The sequence below is a fragment of the Plasmodium vinckei genome (assembly GCF_900681995.1).
Source record: "Plasmodium vinckei vinckei genome assembly, chromosome: PVVCY_09".
In the NCBI taxonomy this organism is placed as follows: Eukaryota; Apicomplexa; class Aconoidasida; order Haemosporida; family Plasmodiidae; genus Plasmodium; species Plasmodium vinckei.
This window is the reverse complement of record NC_051301.1, coordinates 205,135-225,515: the sequence shown is the minus strand read 5'-3', so window position 1 is coordinate 225,515 and position 20,381 is coordinate 205,135. Positions and strand designations below refer to the sequence as shown.

Below are 20,381 nucleotides of genomic sequence, written 5' to 3'. Positions count from 1 at the left end.
CAAAACTTGTGGAAATGTATACACAAAAATATGTACATAAAATATATTTTCAAATTAGAAAACAATGTGAAATTACAATAAATATAAAACAAGAAATGAGTTAAAATAATTAAACATAAAAAACATTTTATATTATCATGATAAGGTAAATGAAATTTTGTATAGAGCAAATGTAAAAAACGGAAAATATGAAAAATATATGTAGCTAAAATAAATATAAAATATTTTTGACTATATAATAAATCCATGTGCATAGAGATATTTCTCTATATATCACCAACATATATATAAAAGCTATATATTTTATAAATTATAGAACACATAAATATGTTCAATAAATAGTAACAAATTCTACTATATTAATTATAGATTTATGAAATAAAATAAAAACAAAAAAGAATAAAAATGATAGGAAAAACGGTTAAATAAAAAGTATATTTTTCCTTCAAATAGTTGAAAACAGTTTTAATTATAAACTTCAAGAGTAGCAAAAACTTTTTTTGCTTTTTGTTTCGAGATTTGCTAGATCTACAACTACCTATTATAAATACAAAAGTGAATAACGGCAATATATCGATATTATGTAAAATAGAACAAATCATTAAATAATACAAAAAAGGATAAAGTATATTTACTTCTTTTCCGTCAATTATATGTTTATAATTTTTATTTGATAATATCTTCTTAACACATTCACTGTCTAGGAATGTAACGAAAGCTATCCCCCTTGGCTTGTTTGTACATGCGTCTAAAAAATAATATATTAATGGGTGAAACATTAATGTGGGTATAAAATAGAATTGTCTTATATTTTGTTTGTTTTCAAATAACCATTTGGCATATATATATCTATGATCTCTCCGTAATTTTTGAAATAATTTCGAAGAGTCTCTGTAGTAGTTACACTATCTGAAGGTGATGCAAAAAAAAATGGAAACATAAAAGGAAAGAAAATGATATATATGTATATGTATATATAATTCTCCTATTTGATTACTTAATTTTGTAACAAATAATTTGGATGTCCGCTTGTTCCATTCATCACCAGGGAGTTTGGGAATAACTAAAGATAGTTGCAAACAAAATATGAACAAATTAAAAAATAGTCACAATAAGAAGAATGAGAAAAATTATAATTTATTGTTTACTTACATGATGAGTAATTATTTTTATAGCCTTTACATGTGCCTATATTAGTAGGATATGCTAATTTATTTTCATCAAACATTGTATTTTGGTGAGTCATTTTGTTTTTCAAAATAGTGGCACCTATAAACAATAAACGTAAATATCAAAACCAATCAAAAATATATATACTATAATAGTTTGGTATTATTACAGTTTTTTTATCTTTACCTTGATTTATATATTGAGGATTGGAAAAATAGTATGGATAGTCCATATTTTTCGAATTGTAAATATTTTCATTATGTAAATATGAATTATTCCAATTATAATTTTGTGTAAGGTTCCAATAATAATCATGAGTAGCATAATCTGTGAAATTTGAATATGCCATTTGATTTAAATATTTCGGATTAGTATTATATCCAAATGATGGGAAATATGGAACTGGGATGTTGTTATTTTTAAAAATTGATTTATGATTTAATGAATCGATTGGTGTATTATCTTTACTGTTAGAGTGTATATTATAATAATTGTTCATGAGAAAATCATTTTGCATATTTTGTGAAATATCTCTTGTGTTAATATTATTTTGTATATTTAAATATGGGTTAAATTGTATATTACTGTTTTGAATTTTATTCGCATATTTTTTTTCATTTTTTGGATTCCTTGATAAGTAGTGATAAGATGGGAGGTCTAAGGGACATATATTTTGAAAAAATAAAATGAATAATAATTTATATTTTAGAAATAAAAGGGTGTATAAATGGAAAAAAAGGGAGTGTATATATTCACGTCTTACAAAAAAGATGCTTCGATTTAGGATCCCTCATCGATGCCACATCAACGACAATTTCTTTTCCACAAATGATATGCATCTTTTCATTGAGTGCCTAAGAAATGTACATATATTGTATATATATATTTCTTCTTTTATGAAAAATATTATGGAAACAAATCAAATAATGTAAAAAAATATGGATAGTGAGGAGATCAACTTACTTTGTCCATAGAGATTTGGTTTTCGAATGAAACAAATCCGAATCCCTTATTTTTATTATTTGATAAGTTTTTTGAAACATATATATCTATTATTTTACCATACTTTGAAAAATAATTTTCAAGATCATTCCTATTTACCTCAAATGGTAATCTCGTTACGAATATTCTTGGGTATTCTTTCAAAGCCTTCATAAAAAAAAAAAAAAATCATAAAATAAAATGATAGGCAAATATACACCTTTAATATTAATTTGGGGGATACATAAATTTGATAAGGCAAGACATTATTATATACCTCATCTATTAAAATTGTTTTATTTTCTATCATTCCTTTTTTTATATTTTCATTGTAATTTTCATATTTTTTATCTGATTTAGTGATATTATTAGTTTTATTTATATCGTATCTAATATCAAAATTATTTTGAATGTCTGAATTGTTTAATATAGGTCCTATTTCATTGTTGAAATTTTTTTTGATTTTTTTTTTTTCACTATTTTGTTTTAGAGGATTAATTTTTCTTTTAATCCTATTATCTAATTCATTTTTATATTTATTTAAATTGTTTATGTTATTTTTTTCCATTTCTAAATGTGTATTTTCTCTTTTCGGGGTATTACTTAAAATTGTATTTTTATCAGGGTTCTTATAGCATGTCCCTAATTCATTTGTGTATTCTGGTTTATAACTATTAATACTTACGTCTTTGCTATCATTTAATCCTGAGCAATAAACTTTCTTATCTTGTTTACTAATAAATAAATTGATATTTTTATTTCTATTGTCAAACTTCGAGATTTCACTTTTTTTTCTTTTTTTTATAAAATCACTATGTATTTCATCTTCGTTGTCCTTATTAAGACTGATACTGTTTTCCTTGACATTTTTACAATTTGGTATATCCATATTTGTCATTCGGTTGGTAAAACATGTATATATATTTATATATAAGTGTATATGCTTAACTGTGTATATATTACTAGCTATCCATACATGTGCATCGTTAATTTATTTTGAAAAAAATACTTATGAGAGTATGGAAAAAACTTAATTCCTTGTCACATTCCTTCATGAATTTGCTAGTTTAATAAGTATGCATGCTATTGTAATATATATGGCTCTACATTCCATTTACTAAGAATACATAGTGACTTGGACTTTATAATGTGCATATCATACTAAACAAAAAGTGGGAATAATTTATGTATTATTGTATATATGGCTAGCCAATAGCTACAAATGGTTTTTTATTTTGCTATATTAATATATATATTTTTTTGTAAATAAGAATACACCATAAAACCAGGATATTTGTATTCCCGTCGTTTTTATTAAATTACCATTTTTATTTTACTATTTCAATGTTTATAATTTTACTCAAAATAATCATTATTTCTTTATTTTTGTTTTACTACATTTTTTTCACAATGATAGTTACTATTTTATTAATTTTTTTCCACCCCTTAAGTACACCTTTTTTGTAAATAAGTACTTGAGTTTGAGTGTTAAATTTTTCACATAAATTGGCAAAACAAATAAACAAAAAATCTATAAAAATTAATATAATGAATAAAAATAAATAAGTATGATTTTATTATTTTGTTCATTTGTTTGTTACAAATATTTATTTGGGGAAAGAAGAAAAAAAAAATATATGTATTTAGCTATATACATTTAAGACACAAAATATATATATGTACATTTAATAAAGATTATGATATTTTTCGTTTATTACCTTTTGGATGTATTAATTATTATAATTTATTATTTTTATTCTTAAATTTTTTGAAATAAATTAAGAATTATGATAATATGTTTAGTTTAATTATTATATATTGGGGAATGCTTAACAAGGTTTGTATTCCCCTCAAGGAATATCATATTCTATAAAAAATTATATAAAATCTAAAAATAAAACAATTTATTATATACACAAATAATAATAATGAAACATTTTTAAGAATAAAAAATACCTGTCTTCATAATGAACTTAATAAGAGTTTGCAACAGAAATGGTTCCCATTTCTCTACACCATCATTATGTATACATTCCTTTGAATTTTACACATACATATATATTAAATATTTTCATAATATATGGGAAAGGGAAATATATTATAAGCCTTGAATTGTACAAGTGCCTATAGGTATAGTCTTGTTCTTTTTTTTTCGTTACAATAAAATGAAAGACTTATTTATTCAAATTAAAGTATGTATTTTTAATAATATTTATTAAATATGATATAATAGTTTTATTATGTAAAAATAAATAGAATATTAAAGAAAATGATATATAAGGATAATCATAATGTAGTGCCAAATTAACCAATATATATACAAATAAATATGTATATAATATATATAGATATTTTTATACATTATTTTGCATTACTATACAAGAATAATAATAGCAAATACAGTTAAATAAATAACCACCCATTTTAATAAATATATATGGTGCTATAGGAAACAATAAAAAAATTAAAAAAAAGTTTAAGTTTATTGCTACACGCATTTATATATACATGAAAAAAGCTTAATTTTAATATCCTCCTCGTCCAGCTGTTCTTATATTTCCAGCTCTTCCGCCTCTTTTGTCTGTTCCCCTTCCAAATCCTCGACCTCTGTTACGTCCACTTCCTCTTACGCCACCTCGGCCTCTTCCAGCGTTCCTCGATTTTTCTATAAATACAAAAAGGCATATATATAAATATAAATAATAAAATTATCATGTCTTAAAAATATTTTATTTTATTAAGTATTAATTATTTGTTGTTACGTTCAGCTGTTTCCTCAATGGCATTCTCTATAGCTTGATCTTGCACTCGAATATATTTCACACTACTTCCTCTAACATAGCATTCAGATATTTTCCAAAATTTATCTCCATCTTTTGATGTGCATATTATATTTTTCATATGCAAATTCATAAATCGATCACAAAATACTAAAAATCCACTATATGTTTCTCCATTCTTTAGCTCAACCATCTGAACAAGTCATAAAATTCATAACAAAAAAAAAAATTTTATTTAAAAAAAATAATAAAATGGCTAGTTGGATAGCTAGCTATTAAGATAATAGCATATTTAAATGAATGTAAACACTGTTATACAATTAAAAAGTGAGTGTTGCAATAATTTGTTTTATTCTTATATATTACCACTGGTTGATTTTGAGAACATTTTAACAAAGTTAAAGGAAACTAAAGGAAAAAAGATAAAAAATGTTATTGTGGAATGTTATTAATCAGGTAAATACTATTAATCTACTTGGTCTTTTTCTTTCTCAATTTTTTATATAGAACAAATGAAACATTATTGTGTAATGTTTTCATTATTTTTATTAAATAATTTGCATATGCTATATGCCAAGAGCATAATATGCAATATTTTCATAAAGCATGTAGTTCTTACCACCATAGTCCTTATTCTTTATATTAATTGTTTGAAATTCCTTTCTATAATAAAAAAGAAAACAAAGAAAAATTATGATTAAATAATGAAATATCGCCATATATTTATATTATTTTAGTAGTAAAATATATAATAAAACCATTAATATATTTTGGGTATCAATAAGGATTATTATATTAACATAAGTATATAAGGCATGGAATAATAAAAAAATCGAGCAAATATAATCTTACATGTTTTCAATATATTTACTTTCTTGACAATGTCTAATATTTGAATAGTTGCATATAGATATACTAACTGAAATTCATATATTATAATATGTCTATAATAATAAGTATAAATAATTTTCTTACTTTTTTAACAATATGATATGCATTAATAATATGTAAAAATGTTCATTTAAAAGCTTTTAATAATTAATGTAGTATATATACAAAACATAAATAAAATATGAATATATAAAAATGTGTATTACAAATTTTAACTATTTGCTTTATTTTTAATTAAGCTACTTTTTTATGCTCTTAACACCAAAAAATGTTGAATATAAAATAATACAATTAAATTTATAGATGAACTAACTTATTTATGCTTTAATTACATTTTGTATATGCATATTTTGTTGTTAGCTATTAAGATTGTATATAATAAATATAAAAGGCATAAAGGAAACATAAAAATGGTAGTAAAAGAGAAAAATGAACATATAATATATATATATATAAATACAGGTTGAATAATATATATGTATATATAAAATCTAAAGATTAAAAAAAAAGAAAAGATATTAAAAAATGATTTGAAATTAAAATAGGTAGAAACATTTAGCTACATTTTATAGACCATGAAAAGAAAGAAATATGACATCCTTTTTTACAATATAAATAAATATATTGTGATGACATAATAAATAATATATTATATTGCGTGTATAATTTAAATGCCTTCTTTCATATAACTTTTATTTTCCATAATAAAAAAAATAAATGAAAAAATAAATAAATTCGGAATAAAATAAATTAAATATTATTTTATTTGTTTGGAGAACAAATTATTGTTTACCTTATGTTAAATAATATTTAATAATGTGCATTTTATATATTTTTTTTACTATATTTTTTGATTTATTGTAACAATTTTACATATTAGGAATATAAAATAATAATTGGAAAAAAGTAAAATAAAGGTATTATTGATAAGTTGGTTTTTCTTAACAATATGCTTCATATATTTATGTATGTAAGAAGAAATATATTTTGGCTATACATTGAAATGTGCCAACAAGTATAGTACTACTAAACCATTTATCCATATATACATCCCATATTAAAGAACTTATAATTTAAAAGAATATATCACAATTAAGCAAATTTTTTAACATAAAAAAGGTAGTATAATATATAAAATAAATGAATAAACTGATAGACGAAGAACAAATAAAATTAAATGAACAGAATAAAAATAGGGGTTATTATTCTTTAAAGGATAATTAAACTATATAAAGATCAAAAATAAAACACTAATATTAAAGTATTGATTTTAATACTTTTCTAAGCTTTTCATTTGTTTCTTCTTTATTGGCATATATTTTAGATTTGGTTTTGTTTAGAATTTCAATTGATTGAGCATTTAATTCATTCCATTCCCTATCTTCTAATGTCTCTAGTTCTTTTTTTTCAGACTCATAAACATTTATGATGTCTTCCGTTTCTTTATAGAAGTCCTTTAAATTGAAAAAATAAAAACAGTGAAGAATGAAAGAGTTTATCTTAAAATGTAAGCATATAACCATGCTTGTGTGTAAATTATGTATAAGTAAACATTTGATATTGTTGAATAAACATATTTTAAATTATATAAAATAAATAACCTTAATTTTATTTTTGTAATTGTTTGCTACTTCAGCTAATTCCGTTTTCAATTTTTGATATATTCTATGTTTTTCTTTAATATTTTTTTCCTGTTTTAAAATATTTTCACGATATTTATTTAATTTTTCTTCTGTTGTATTTTTTATAGCATTTTTTTCTTGATTAACGGTATTAATTAAGGATTTTTTTGTATCCTCAACTAAATAATCTATTTCATGTTCGAATTTTCTTTTTGATTCATTAGTTATTTTTTTTATTTGTTGTATCATTTGTAGAACATCATCATCATTTTCATAAAAGTTAGACATTTTTTCTTAAAAATAGCTAGACGAAATAATATTTTTATAAATATATAATTATGCCTTTTTTTTTTTTTTTAAATATTTTGTATATGAAAAAAAAGGGAAAATATACATACAATGTATATGGATATTTTGCTTATGTTGTATATTTGTTGTGTTTGGAGAAAAAATTATTTAAAAAAAAATCAAAGCTTAATCTTGTTAAGTTTATTACATTTTTTTCATATAGAGTTATATTAAATATAAGTATACTAATTAAAGAGGTTCACACAAAACAAAAATATGTCTATGCTTGTAGTTAAGTGTACTTACACACAAATTATGTAAAATAGAAAATATTCTTATATAATAAGAGATGAATTAATTTCAAAACGCCAAAAAATATAAAATAATAATAAACACATAAAAAAAAATGTATGCATAACATATAACATACAAATACGATGAAAAATAAAACAAATTATGATGTGATATTTGTACATCAATAAATAATTTAGCTTGTTTAGAAAAATTTATTTAACTTAATTTATAGCATATTTACTATCCATCCATAAAAGACATTAAAGCGTCCTCTTCCTTAGGGTTAATCTGAAAAGAGAGAATATAAATGAGTTAGCCAAATGAAAAAAAAATGGGGAGAGATAAATAAATAGATAAATAAATAAATTAGATTGTTTGTAAATTTTACTTTTTCGTATATCATTGAAAGCTCAATTAAAATTTCGTCAAATGTAGGTCTTTTATATATGTCCCTATTAATACAGCTCTTTATTAAATTCTAAAAAAGAGAAAAAAAAAAATACAACATGTTTGAGGATAAATAAATGTGATTTAATTTATATTGATATTTTTTTATAATACTTTTATATAAGGCGGAATATTTTGAAAGGATAATTTTTCTTTGGCATATCCAACTGAAGCCTAAGATAAATAACAAAGAATCGATGTTATACATAAATATGAAGTGTATATAAAATTTATATTTTTTATAAAGATTGACACATATATTAATAGACATATGTTTATACCACAAGATGAGATTTAAAACGATAATTAAAAGGGATACTATTTGTCATCTGAAAAAGAAAAATAAAAACATTTTTAGATCATCATGTTGTTGATATTTTTTATTTTGGTTCTACTTAATTTATGTTTTCTGTTCCCTTACCAGTTCCCATAATATAATACCATAAGCATATACGTCTGAATATAAGCGTGTATTTTTTTCCCCTTTTAATATCTACAAATTAAATAAATATGTTATGAATAATGGGTAATACTTCCAACACATGTTTAGTAATGCATGCGACACATTTATGGATTTTTTTTTATTTACTTCGGGGGCTGTCCAAAAAAAAACAGAGTCATGGATGTTTGAAGGTATGTCAATTTCTCTTGTATTATATTTATAAATATTATTTTGGGCACTAAATACATGAAGCATATCCTCTGAATCCTTATTCACAATTTTTATTTTTTTAATTTTATTTTTGAAATGTTGATTATTAAATTTGATTAGATTATTTGGAAACACTATATAAGAATAATTAATATTTGTATCTAGGCATTGCTCTATTTCTTTTATTCCAAAGTCTGATATTTTTGCATTTAGAGATTCATCAAGTAAAATATTAGTCGGTTTGAGGTTCAGAAATTGTACCTAAATAATAATAGGGTTATATACACATGTGCATATGATATGCAAAAAAAATATGTATAGAGAGTTTTATATAATTTTAGGAAGTATATATGTCCATTTGATATAAATGGAGTAAAAAAGTGAAATAATTAAACAAAAAAATGTAATACCTTTTGTTTTTCCAAATATGAGCAACCTAAGGTGATGCCTCTGATGAAAAGGAAAAGAATGTAATGGTGAATGTGCATGTTATAGGATATGATAATTTATAATTATTATTGTAATTATTTTATTTTTTTTACATGATGATTTTCATTATTTGCTGATCAGATAATTTGTTTTTCCTGTCATCACATTTTTTTGATTTATAATAGGAATGGGTTTTTAGATAGCTAAATAGAATTTTATTTTTTTGTTTTTTTTTTTCAAAGTAAAAATTTAAATCTTCTTGAAGTGGTGGGAAAACATATGGTCTATTTATTTTGATTTTCACTTTAAAGTCTAATTTTTTATTTATTTTTTTTTTATATGTTTTATTTGTTAATAAATTTTGTGACTCATTTGTGAAGCTTATTCGATCGCTGTTTTTATGTTCATGCGATATAGGAATATTATTTTTTTTTTTTTGGAATAAATAATGATAATTACCACACAATATATTATTTTTATTTCTGAACGTGGAATTAATTTTGTTTATATATCGGTATTTACTATTATTTTTATTTTTTACTTTTATATTATTCATATTAGATGAGTTAGTGTCAAAAGATTTGGTTGACGTTGATGAAGAATAGGTTTGTTCATTTTGTGTATCATGTTTTTGTTGATCATTTTGATTGGGGTATTTTTTTTGATAATATTTTAAAAGCTTGCTGAAATAAATATGTTTATATTTTATACAATGCAAATAAGAAAATAGACATAAATTTTTTACATATTCATATATTATAAAAACAAAAGGATAGCTTATTGAAACACCCATTATTAATGCTATATTAGTATGTCTTAAAATATATAGCTTATATAAAACTTTATGAAATTTTGTAAAATTTTTAATATTCCCTACTAGAACTTTTATAGCTACATCTTTACCCATATATCTACCTCTAAATACTCTGCTTTTCATTTTTTGAGGTTTTGTATATTCTTTTCCATTTTTAGCCATTTCACGATTTTTATAAAAGTTGAATTTGTCGAAAAAATCGATCTCATTGTTTGGGTTTAAATCATTTTCTGAATCTCTAATATAATAATTTTTTATTTGATATAAAAATGTTAAATTTTCTGGAGGTATTATAAAGCTATATATATATGAAAATGCTAAAGTACTATTGATATATATATTGTTGCTATATTTTACTATTTTGTTGCTGTCATGAAAATTGTCCATTTCGCTATGTTCGGAACAAAATGAAGATGATGAAAAAGTTTCTGACGATTTTTCAGATGAAGATGATGAAAAGGAAGTTTCTGAACCTGAGGAATGGGATGGTTTAGGTAGTTCATTTTGTAATTTTGTTGGGCTTGAATTATTTAGTAAGTTTGTTTCATTTTTAGAATTGATATTAGGAAAAAGATTTGGCTCTTTTACTTCCTTTTCTTCGTTTGATGCAATAGATGTGTGTTCCCGTTTTTCATGAAATCCTTTCGAGGATTCATCAGAATGTATATTTGTAAAGGATGAGTCTGAAGAGGTTGATAGTGTTTCTGTGATAGATGTATTGCTTGATTCTGATTCATTATATTCGCTATCCACATTTTTTAGCATGGATATTCTTTTTTGAACATTAGTATATTTATCTTTTTTTAATTCTGTTACTACTTTTTTTGTACTGTCTTCATTAGTATTTAATTCCTTTTCTTTTTCAACATGCATAGGAGAATTATTTTCTTCAATTGGCTTTTCAAATTCATCTTTATTTTTATCCCATATTGTATTTATTACAAAATTTTGTAAATTTTTTATATTTGTATTTCCTTGAAGAAACCCATTTTTTATTTTATCTGAAAACGATTTATCATTAACATTTTTTTGGTTTATCATTGATTTAATTTGCTTGTTCATTATTATTTTTTGATCATCTTTCTGAAAAATGTCTATTTGGCTACTTGACATTGCTATATCTGCATCGTCTTTTTTTTCTTTCTTTTTTTTCTCTCTCTTATTTTTCTCTCTCTTTTTTTTCTTTTTGATTTTTTTTTTGAGATAATTTTCATACTCTTCTAAGTTTAGGGTATTAGCAAGGCGTGTATTATATGCAGTGACACGTAAATTTTTTATAAGTTGCAAAAGTTTAATAGCTTGCCCATATGGTAAGATTTCAAGTTTATTTCTTATGTAATGCAAGTTTATGTTATTTAATTTTTGTCCAGAAATATTATTTTTATAAACACTTACAACCCATTTCATAGGTACACTACATAAGCTAAGCCAATGTGCTACTTGTTCTTTATTCCATAGTTCATAATTTTCTATTTTTAAATCTGTATTATTGTTTATTATATCCTTCAACCTTAGCATAATATTTTCTTCAGACATATCTTCTCCTACTTTTTTATTGTCCATTATGTTATCATTTTCAAAATTTGTAGATGATTTATTTTCCTTCACCTTTTCAAACTTGTTTTCTTCATGTTCAAAATCGGAAATATAATCGGAGCCAATTGATTTAAAAGTAGACTCACATGATGAGTAGAATATGGAATTATTTAAAGAGTTGATATCATCAGATATATTTTTCTTTTTTTTATATTTTAGTATATCATTTTTTACTTTGTGTTTATCATTAGGTATGTCAATGGTTTCATCTTTTTGGTTATCGACATTTTTTTCTTCCCAATTTTGTATTTCACTGTCTACTAGTAATACATTATTTTTTTTTTTTTTTTTTTTTTTTGATATATAGTCATAAACTTTACAATGATCAATTAGACCATTTTTATAATAAAATAAATAAACAGCATCATTATCAAATCGTTTAACTTTAACTTTATTTAAAATATTTCCATATGCCCAATATGAAATATATTTTATTAAATTTTGATCGATATATATTCCTTGTCCATGTTTTTTACCATTTATAAAATGGCCGAAAAAGGAATCTCCATTTTCATATAATATCAATCCCCTACCATGTGGTAAATTATCTACATTTAAATCACCAATATAATAATACTTATCAAATTTAATATAATTTTTTGTTTCACTAGAGTTTGTATTTCCCATTCTATGTTTTCTATAAATATTATTTAGTATATAACATGATTTTAAATAGTTTATGGGAAAAAAAATTATCTAGCCAAAATATCCACTTTTCCCAAGATCAAATAAAAACATGCTAATTAAAAAAGTTGAAAATAAAAAATAAAATTAAACATGTTTGTTAATATATGTAATGCATTGTTTATGACTATCTTGTAAAGTAAATATCTTTTTTATAGTTTATATATTTTGCACATTTATAATTTCTACTATTATGTAATTATTTATATTTTTGGATACTAGGCACGAGAGTTATGGAACAATCTTTGCCTTCTCGTCTTTGTTTTCGATGTAACTATTTTAATCTTTTTCTTTTTTGTTTATTTTTAAATTATCTATAATATATTTTTTGTTATTCTGAGTAGCAAGTTACAGCAAGTTTGTTTACAAATAAATTTATGCATAGATATGTTTATGCATAATTTTGCTGAAAAAACGAGCAAACACCTTTGTGTATGTAATAATTGTTTTTGCTTTATGTTTTACTTAATTTCATTTTAATTATTTATACTTTTTTTGTTACTCTATTTTGTTATTTTATTTTTTTTCTCTTCTATTTCTCTGCTTGACCTTAGCGTCACCGTCGTTATAAAATTGAATAGTGAACTCGTTGACGGAAATACGTAAAAAAAAATGCAAAAAATGTAAAAAAAATAAAAGGGCAAAATATATTTCCCTTTTTGACAGACTTCCCTCAAAATGAAAAAAGTTTGGAGTTATGAATGGTGATATTAAAATTTGTTTTTTTGTTTTTCTACAATTTTGATTTATCAAACGAGTTTATATCTTTGATTTTGTAGAATAATTTCCCAGTATTTATTTGTGTGTTTTTATATATAGCCTGTTTTATGAGTTAAAAAAATAAAATAAATAATAGACTTACAATGGGAGAAATGAATAAAACAAAGATTTTGGATTATTTTGAAAAGCTAATTAAATTAGAGAATATTTATGAAAATAAAGAGATTGAATTATGTTATGAACATTTAAATAAAGAAGAATTAGTTGAAAAAGGAATTTTATTAAATAGTTTGACAATTAAAAATGTTACAAAACATTATGGAGGGAATAATAATTCTTATGTTTTAAAGTTAGTAAAAAAGAAAAAAAGTGTGGACACCAATGATTTAAGTGATGATGAAAATTTAGAAAATTTTAATCATAATTTATTTAGTAAGGGAAGTATAATACATTTTTCAAAAAAAAGAAAGAAATATAAAATTGATAATGACAAGAATGTAACAGTGAATGATAATATAGGGATTTATACATGCACAGTTAATAAAATAAAAAAAAATAAAATAAATATTTTAATAAATAATATAGATATGTTATGTAAAGAACTTAATATTTCAAATCCATATATGTTATCTGAAAAATCTTATTTTGACATATGTTTAGTTAATAGTGAAATATCTACAAATAGACAAATTCAAGCTATCCAATTGATAAAAAATACATTGGAAAATCCAACAGACATATTAAAGATCTTATTTTTGGATCGAGTCCCGACTCAAAGTCCTTTTTTAAAAAAAATATTGTCTCTTTTTTCTGAACACAATCAGGAAGAGATTGAGAAGATTGAGAAGGTTGAGAAGGTTGAGAAGGAAGATCAAACTAATCAAATAGATTCCAATTCAGTAACTACCCAAGGATCAGATATAAATATGTCAAACTATATTTACAGGTGTAATAAAATAGAATGGGGAAATAAAAACTTAAATTGGAATCAAAAAAAAGCAGTATATCATTGTCTTTATTCTGATAACATTTTTTGTATACATGGGCCACCAGGAACAGGAAAGACAACTGTTTTATGTGAAGTTATATTTCAATTAATTAAAAATCGAAATTGTAAAATTTTAGTTACAGGACCAAGTAATGTGTCAGTAGATAATATACTAGACAAGTGTGTAAGTATGAATATAAAAAATGTTTTTCGTATAGGGTTAAAAAGTAAAATTAAAAAAACATTATGGAATTATAGTTATGATGAAAAAATAAAAGAATGTGATAGTTATAAATTATGTGCAGATATAGATAATGATATTGAAAAATTAAAATCTGAAATTTTAAAATTAAAAAAAAAAAAAAAAAATGAAAAAAGTTATTTTGATAGACGAAGTATAATGAATTTAAAATATGAAATTAAAGTATTAAATAAAAGTAAAAAAAAAAAAAGAAATATATTTTTTAAAGAATTAATGGAAAAAAATAATGTTGTATTTTCAACATGTTCTAGTAGTTCTAATTATGAATTAAATAAGTTTGTCAAATTATCAAATTTTTTATTTGATGTTGTATGTATAGATGAATGTTGTCAATGTACTGAGCCATTATGTTATATACCAATTTCGTTAGCAAAAAAAAATGTCTTTTTATTTGGTGATCATAAACAATTATCACCATTAATTAAATATAATAAAAATAATAATAAATTAAATATTACTATGTTTGAGCGTTTGATAAGTAAATATAAAGAAAGTGTATCTTTTTTGTTGAATATACAATATAGAATGAATCATAATATTTTATTATGGTCAAACAAAATATTTTATGAAAACAAATTAAATTCACATGAGTCTTGTAAAAATATAAAGGTTGATGATATTGTAGGAGATAAGAAAGGGCAATTGAAAAATGGTAAAAATGAACAAGGGGAGAAAAAAAAAAAAAATCAAAAAAATAAAAAAAAAGGAAAAAATTTTAACCATACTGATAATAAAAAGGAAGATGATTCATCTAATGAAAACAATGAAATAAATTCAGAGGAAGTGGAAATAAAAAAATATAAATATTATCCTATTACTTGGATAGAGACAGATGGTTTTGATGAATTTTTAGATGACACAAAAGATGAAGATATGATAAATTTTGAGATGAAAGAAAAGAAAAGTAACCAAACAAAAAGTGCCGATAATAATGATGACACTAAAAAGGGTATGAAGAAAGGGGATACAAAAAAGGAAGTAAGCAATAAGACTGATTCAACAAAACGAGAAGACAATTTAGAGGTGAATGAAACAAAAGCAAAGACTAAACATGGTAGCAAATCAAATGATATCAATAAAGATAATGAAACTAATGAGGAAGATAGGATATGCAAATTGAATGATGCCGAATTAAATGATATTGTAAAAATAAATGTTGATGAGATCATAAATTTAAGTAATAAATCTAGAGGTAATATTGGAGAAGCTTATTTTATTTATAAATTAATTGAATATATGATTAAAAAGGATAAGATATGTCCAAATGATATATGTGTTATAACCCCATATTCTAAACAGATGAATATACTAAGAAATATATTTTATGACAACATTTTTAATAATAAAAATTATATCAATGATTATAAAAAAATTGAAATATCAACAGTTGATTCATTTCAAGGACGAGAAAAAGAAATTGTTATTTTTTCATTAGTATGTTCAAATTATTTTAAAAATATTGGATTTCTTAAAGACTATAGAAGATTAAATGTAGCAATAACTCGAGCTAAAAGACATATAGTTATTGTTGGAAATTCAAACACAATTTCCAATGATGATGTTTTAAATGAATTGTATGAAACCGTTTTAGATCATGGGAAAGTATATCTTGTCAATGAACTAATAGATGTAGAATCAATGATTGATTTTTGTGCATTCTAATGTGTGGCATTACAAATGTTTTTTTAGCTAGCCAAAATGTGTATCGCTAGAAATTTTTTTTAACTAGCTAAAATGGAAATTATTACAAATTTTTTTTAACTAGCCAAAGTGGGCATGTTTTTGAACACAAAAAAATTTAAAACAAGGATTATATGATAAAGGAAAATGGAAAAAAATAGAAAATTGCAAAAGTGAAATAGGATAACAGTGGTTACCCATTTTTGCTTCTTAACATATGAACATCCAATTTAAAACAGCAAGTCATCGTCATTGTTGTTGCTTTCGAAGTTGTTTAAAATAAGTTTCCCTCGTTTTACCTGTCCAACCAAATGGCATTCTTTATTTTTAAATCTCTCAATTACATATTTTTGATGATCAAATTGGACATTATCCCATGAGGGAAGTTTATTATTTTTTCCTTCAAACTGTTTATTACTAAAGTTATGGGATTCTTTATATGGTTGTTTAGCATCACGTAATATGTCTTGATAAATATTATACTTTGAGTTAGCTTCATTTTGTTCAAAATCTTCATCATCACTTTCGTCTTCATCTTGATTTAATGAAAACATTGTGAAAGGGGCTTGAAGATGTGGATTTTTCGAAGTATCACCATATGTTGCAGTATTTGTAGTGGGCATATTTAAAGAAGTTTCATTTTGGTGATAAGAATCATTTTTTCCATATTTTGAAATATGATCTTGCTGATTTTGTAGTGATTGGATAGTTGATTTTGTGTTTTCTTCATATTTTTCGTTAGGAAATATTTGAAGCATTTTGTTAAGTTTTGCATCATTTATATCTAATTCAATATTTTGAATTGAATCTATATCTATGTATTTTTTGTTTACATTAGTTTCAGGATCTTTTCTTTTATTTTTCATTTTAAATGATTTTTTTCTAGAAAATAATGATAATAAACTTATATTATTATTGTCAAAATTTTTGATTGAATTAGCTAGCTGTGTATTTGTAGCAGAAATAAAATTAGTCACAAGAAAATGTTTATCTTTAGATGAAGTAATATCCATTTTTGTTGATTCTAAATTATTAGTATCACTACTTAACCGATTTATTTTGCTAAGTCTATGAAGATATGTAATAGCATCACCTGGGAAATGAAAATTAATTACATGATCAACATTTTTTGTATCAATACCTCTACTTAACAAATCTGTGGTTATTAAAATTCCAATGGTTGCATTTGAAAAATTATGTAAACTTTGTATCCTAGAATTTAAGGATAGATTTTTATGGAAATTATATACAGGCCAGTTATGTTTTTTTAAAAAGTTATAAATTTTAAAACATTCTTTTACACTATTTACAAATACAATTGTTTTATAAATTGGAAATTTATTTATTAATTCAAGTTTGTTGGTTAATGTTTTTGATTTCTTATTCCAATGTTCATAAAACTTTTTAAGATTTTCATCATTTTCACCTGAACAGTTTACATTATCAAATAGTTCTACATATTTCATTGTGAACTCATGATACTTTTTTAAAACATAAATTAAAATATCAAGTCGATGTTCAAATGATGAAATTTCTAGTTGATTTATTTTATTTGATAATGAAAAATCTTGTAATGTTTCTTCGATTTTATTATTTTCACTATTATTATATTGTGTATTGAATAAATATAAATTAATTATTTTTTCTTTATTTAATTCTATCCATTGTGTTTGAACATTTTTAGGAATTTTATAATTAAAATTACTTACTATATCAACTAAGTTGCTAAACCTTTCATTGAGCATACTTCCCACTGTAGTATGTCCAACAGATGGTAAGGTCGAAGAAATAAAAATTAGTTGAATAACTGATTTCTCGTCATTTTTTAAATTATTATTTTTAGGCACTTTTTCTAATACCGATTGTTCATTAATATTTAAAGAAAATTTTTGATCTAACTCAATGTTTGGATGTGTGTTTAATTTATTTTTTTTGTCTTTATTATTGCTTATTAAAATATTATCTATTTCTTTGTTTATATTTTCAATATTTCTTTCGCTTATGTTTATATGTGGGTTATATATTTCAGGCCTTTTTTTTATAATTTGAAATATATTCATCATTGTATTTCTATAAGCATTATTTTGGAAAAGCATATCTACTTCATCAAAAATAATGATTGATGGAATTATGGGTTTATTTGAATTTTTTTCAAATCCAATATTTTTATATGTATTAAGAAATATATCTGGTGTTGTTACTAAAATGTCTGCAACTACCCACATTATTTCTTTATTACATAAAACTGGATTATTAAGATAATTTACTTTATCAACTTGTAAATTAGCAACATCAAATTGGGTGTAAAAACTGTTATATTTGTCTTCTGGCGTGTCGCCATTTCGTATTTCATTTTCTCTACCTTTTTCACTATCTACAAAAGGAACATCGTTCAATGTTTGAATATTAATTCTATTTAGTATATCAATTTTTTTTATAAAATTAATAATTTGACTAATATTATCTTTATTTATTGTTATTATGACTACTGTTTTATTTATTTGTAACGGATTTCGAATTAAATATCTATATGTTTGTTCATACACATTTAAATTATTTGGAATATTTTTTTTTTTTTCGATTTTTCCATTTTTTAGAATATTATTTAATATTTGTAACTCACTATTATTTTGTTCAGAACTATTCAAATTACTTAAATTGATATTATTAATTTTTATTATTTCAATTAGTTTATTCATAATGCTAATATTGTTTATGTTTCCATTTTGACAATCTATTTGATTTGAAGTAGATTCATTTTTTTTTAAGTTTATTTTTTTGGAATGTCTACCAAGTAGTTGAGAATGTTTATAAGTATTGTCATTTTTATTTTGTAGATCCTTTTCAAATTTTGTTGGAAGTAAATTAAAATTGTCATTTTCTCTTCTATTCATTTTTTTATGTACTTCAATAGTGTTATCTTCAAAGATGGCATTATTTTTATAATAAGAATATTTAAGTAAATATTTTCCCATTTCTTTATATATGTTAAATTTATTATTTGATTTGTAATTTTGGCTGATTGAACTATTCTCACCATCTTCATAACTGTCTAAAATTATTTTTTCTAAATAATCATGAATAAAATAGATATTGTTTATAATTGGTAATATATATGCTAATGTTTTACCTGACCCGTCAGGATAATTTAAAAGAACATCTTTCCCTTGTTGGATAGTAAGGAATGTATTAATTTGCATATTATTAAGTTCAGTAATATTTAATTTTTTTAAACCTAACAATAACATTTTATGGATATTTAATTCGTTTATATATGCATAATTTTTCTTACAATTTTGATAAACATTATTTGGATTACTTCCAATTTCATAATAATTATATTTTTTATATAACTTTTTTGTCATTTCTTTGTAAATGTTTTTTTCTTCTTCATTTGGCTCGTGTTGAGCAGTTTGCTTAGGACCTGCCTTGTTTATGCTTTCACCATTTTGCATAGAATTTTGATTGTTTACGTTTTCACCATTTTTGTTGTCTTTGTTCAAGCCCATGTGTACTTTCCCATGGGTTCTAAGATATCTACTCTGGTTCGGATACAAAATAAGCTTGGCTTGGTGCTTCAATAAAATTTTTTGTTTCCATAGTGCTACTAGTTTTTCTTTCATTTTATAACTAGTTTTGACTCAGAGATTTCAACTTTTTATTCGCTTCCTATTTGGTACATGTTCAAAACTTTACATCAAATAATTGGACTACACATATGTACATGTGCATGTTTATTTGGATTACTAAAATGGTGGTATAAGTTGCAGATAGATTAACACAAATATTTTATTTTTTGCATTTTTTTTGCATTTTTTTTGAAAAAAAGAGGAAAGCAACTTGATAAAATTCTCTAATATTTTCAAATTTCACAAATATACATTTTTTAAAAAAGAGAATTTATATTTTATGTAATTCCATACATACATGTCATTTTTTCTCCTTTCTATAAATGTATCTATATTTAAAAAAATTATATATTTTTCATCTTTATATTAATTATTTTTATTAATTTCTTTACCTTAATAATTTTGAATAATTATTTTTTCTTAGCATATTTTGATTATATATATATTTCCGATA

General features: G+C 22.7%; 6 protein-coding genes across 6 annotated transcripts; 1 reads left to right on the top strand and 5 right to left on the bottom strand.

Moving 5' to 3' along the window:
* Positions 1-478: 478 nt before the first annotated feature.
* On the bottom strand, positions 479-3,049 carry PVVCY_0900650 (nucleic acid binding protein, putative; the record flags this gene model as incomplete). The annotated part of the gene is made up of 9 exons (XM_008626406.2): positions 479-538; positions 636-748; positions 832-909; positions 998-1,063; positions 1,153-1,269; positions 1,357-1,827; positions 1,934-2,024; positions 2,134-2,319; positions 2,429-3,049. 9 exons carry the CDS (start codon positions 3,047-3,049, stop codon positions 479-481), a joined length of 1,803 nt encoding a protein of 600 aa, XP_008624628.2.
* A 1,627-nt stretch (positions 3,050-4,676) lies between these two features.
* On the bottom strand, positions 4,677-5,556 carry PVVCY_0900640 (U6 snRNA-associated Sm-like protein LSm4, putative; the record flags this gene model as incomplete). The annotated part of the gene is made up of 4 exons (XM_008626405.2): positions 4,677-4,816; positions 4,914-5,124; positions 5,298-5,339; positions 5,551-5,556. The coding sequence occupies 4 exons, from the start codon at positions 5,554-5,556 to the stop codon at positions 4,677-4,679; spliced, it is 399 nt and encodes a 132-aa protein (XP_008624627.2).
* Positions 5,557-7,078: 1,522 nt separating this feature from the next.
* Positions 7,079-7,732, bottom strand: PVVCY_0900630 (conserved Plasmodium protein, unknown function; the record flags this gene model as incomplete). The annotated part of the gene is made up of 2 exons (XM_008626404.2): positions 7,079-7,276; positions 7,424-7,732. 2 exons carry the CDS (start codon positions 7,730-7,732, stop codon positions 7,079-7,081), a joined length of 507 nt encoding a protein of 168 aa, XP_008624626.1.
* Positions 7,733-8,266: 534 nt separating this feature from the next.
* Positions 8,267-12,591, bottom strand: PVVCY_0900620 (protein kinase, putative; the record flags this gene model as incomplete). Its single annotated transcript, XM_037634311.1, has 8 exons — positions 8,267-8,314; positions 8,415-8,504; positions 8,588-8,647; positions 8,755-8,802; positions 8,895-8,966; positions 9,063-9,386; positions 9,536-9,575; positions 9,668-12,591. The coding sequence occupies 8 exons, from the start codon at positions 12,589-12,591 to the stop codon at positions 8,267-8,269; spliced, it is 3,606 nt and encodes a 1,201-aa protein (XP_037490422.1).
* A 920-nt stretch (positions 12,592-13,511) lies between these two features.
* On the top strand, positions 13,512-16,280 carry PVVCY_0900610 (DNA replication ATP-dependent helicase/nuclease DNA2, putative; the record flags this gene model as incomplete). Its single annotated transcript, XM_008626402.2, has 1 exon — positions 13,512-16,280. One exon carries the CDS (start codon positions 13,512-13,514, stop codon positions 16,278-16,280), a length of 2,769 nt encoding a protein of 922 aa, XP_008624624.2.
* A 248-nt stretch (positions 16,281-16,528) lies between these two features.
* PVVCY_0900600 (DEAD/DEAH box helicase, putative) lies at positions 16,529-19,921 on the bottom strand (the record flags this gene model as incomplete). Its single annotated transcript, XM_008626401.2, has 1 exon — positions 16,529-19,921. One exon carries the CDS (start codon positions 19,919-19,921, stop codon positions 16,529-16,531), a length of 3,393 nt encoding a protein of 1,130 aa, XP_008624623.2.
* Between the last annotated feature and the right edge of the window lie 460 nt (positions 19,922-20,381).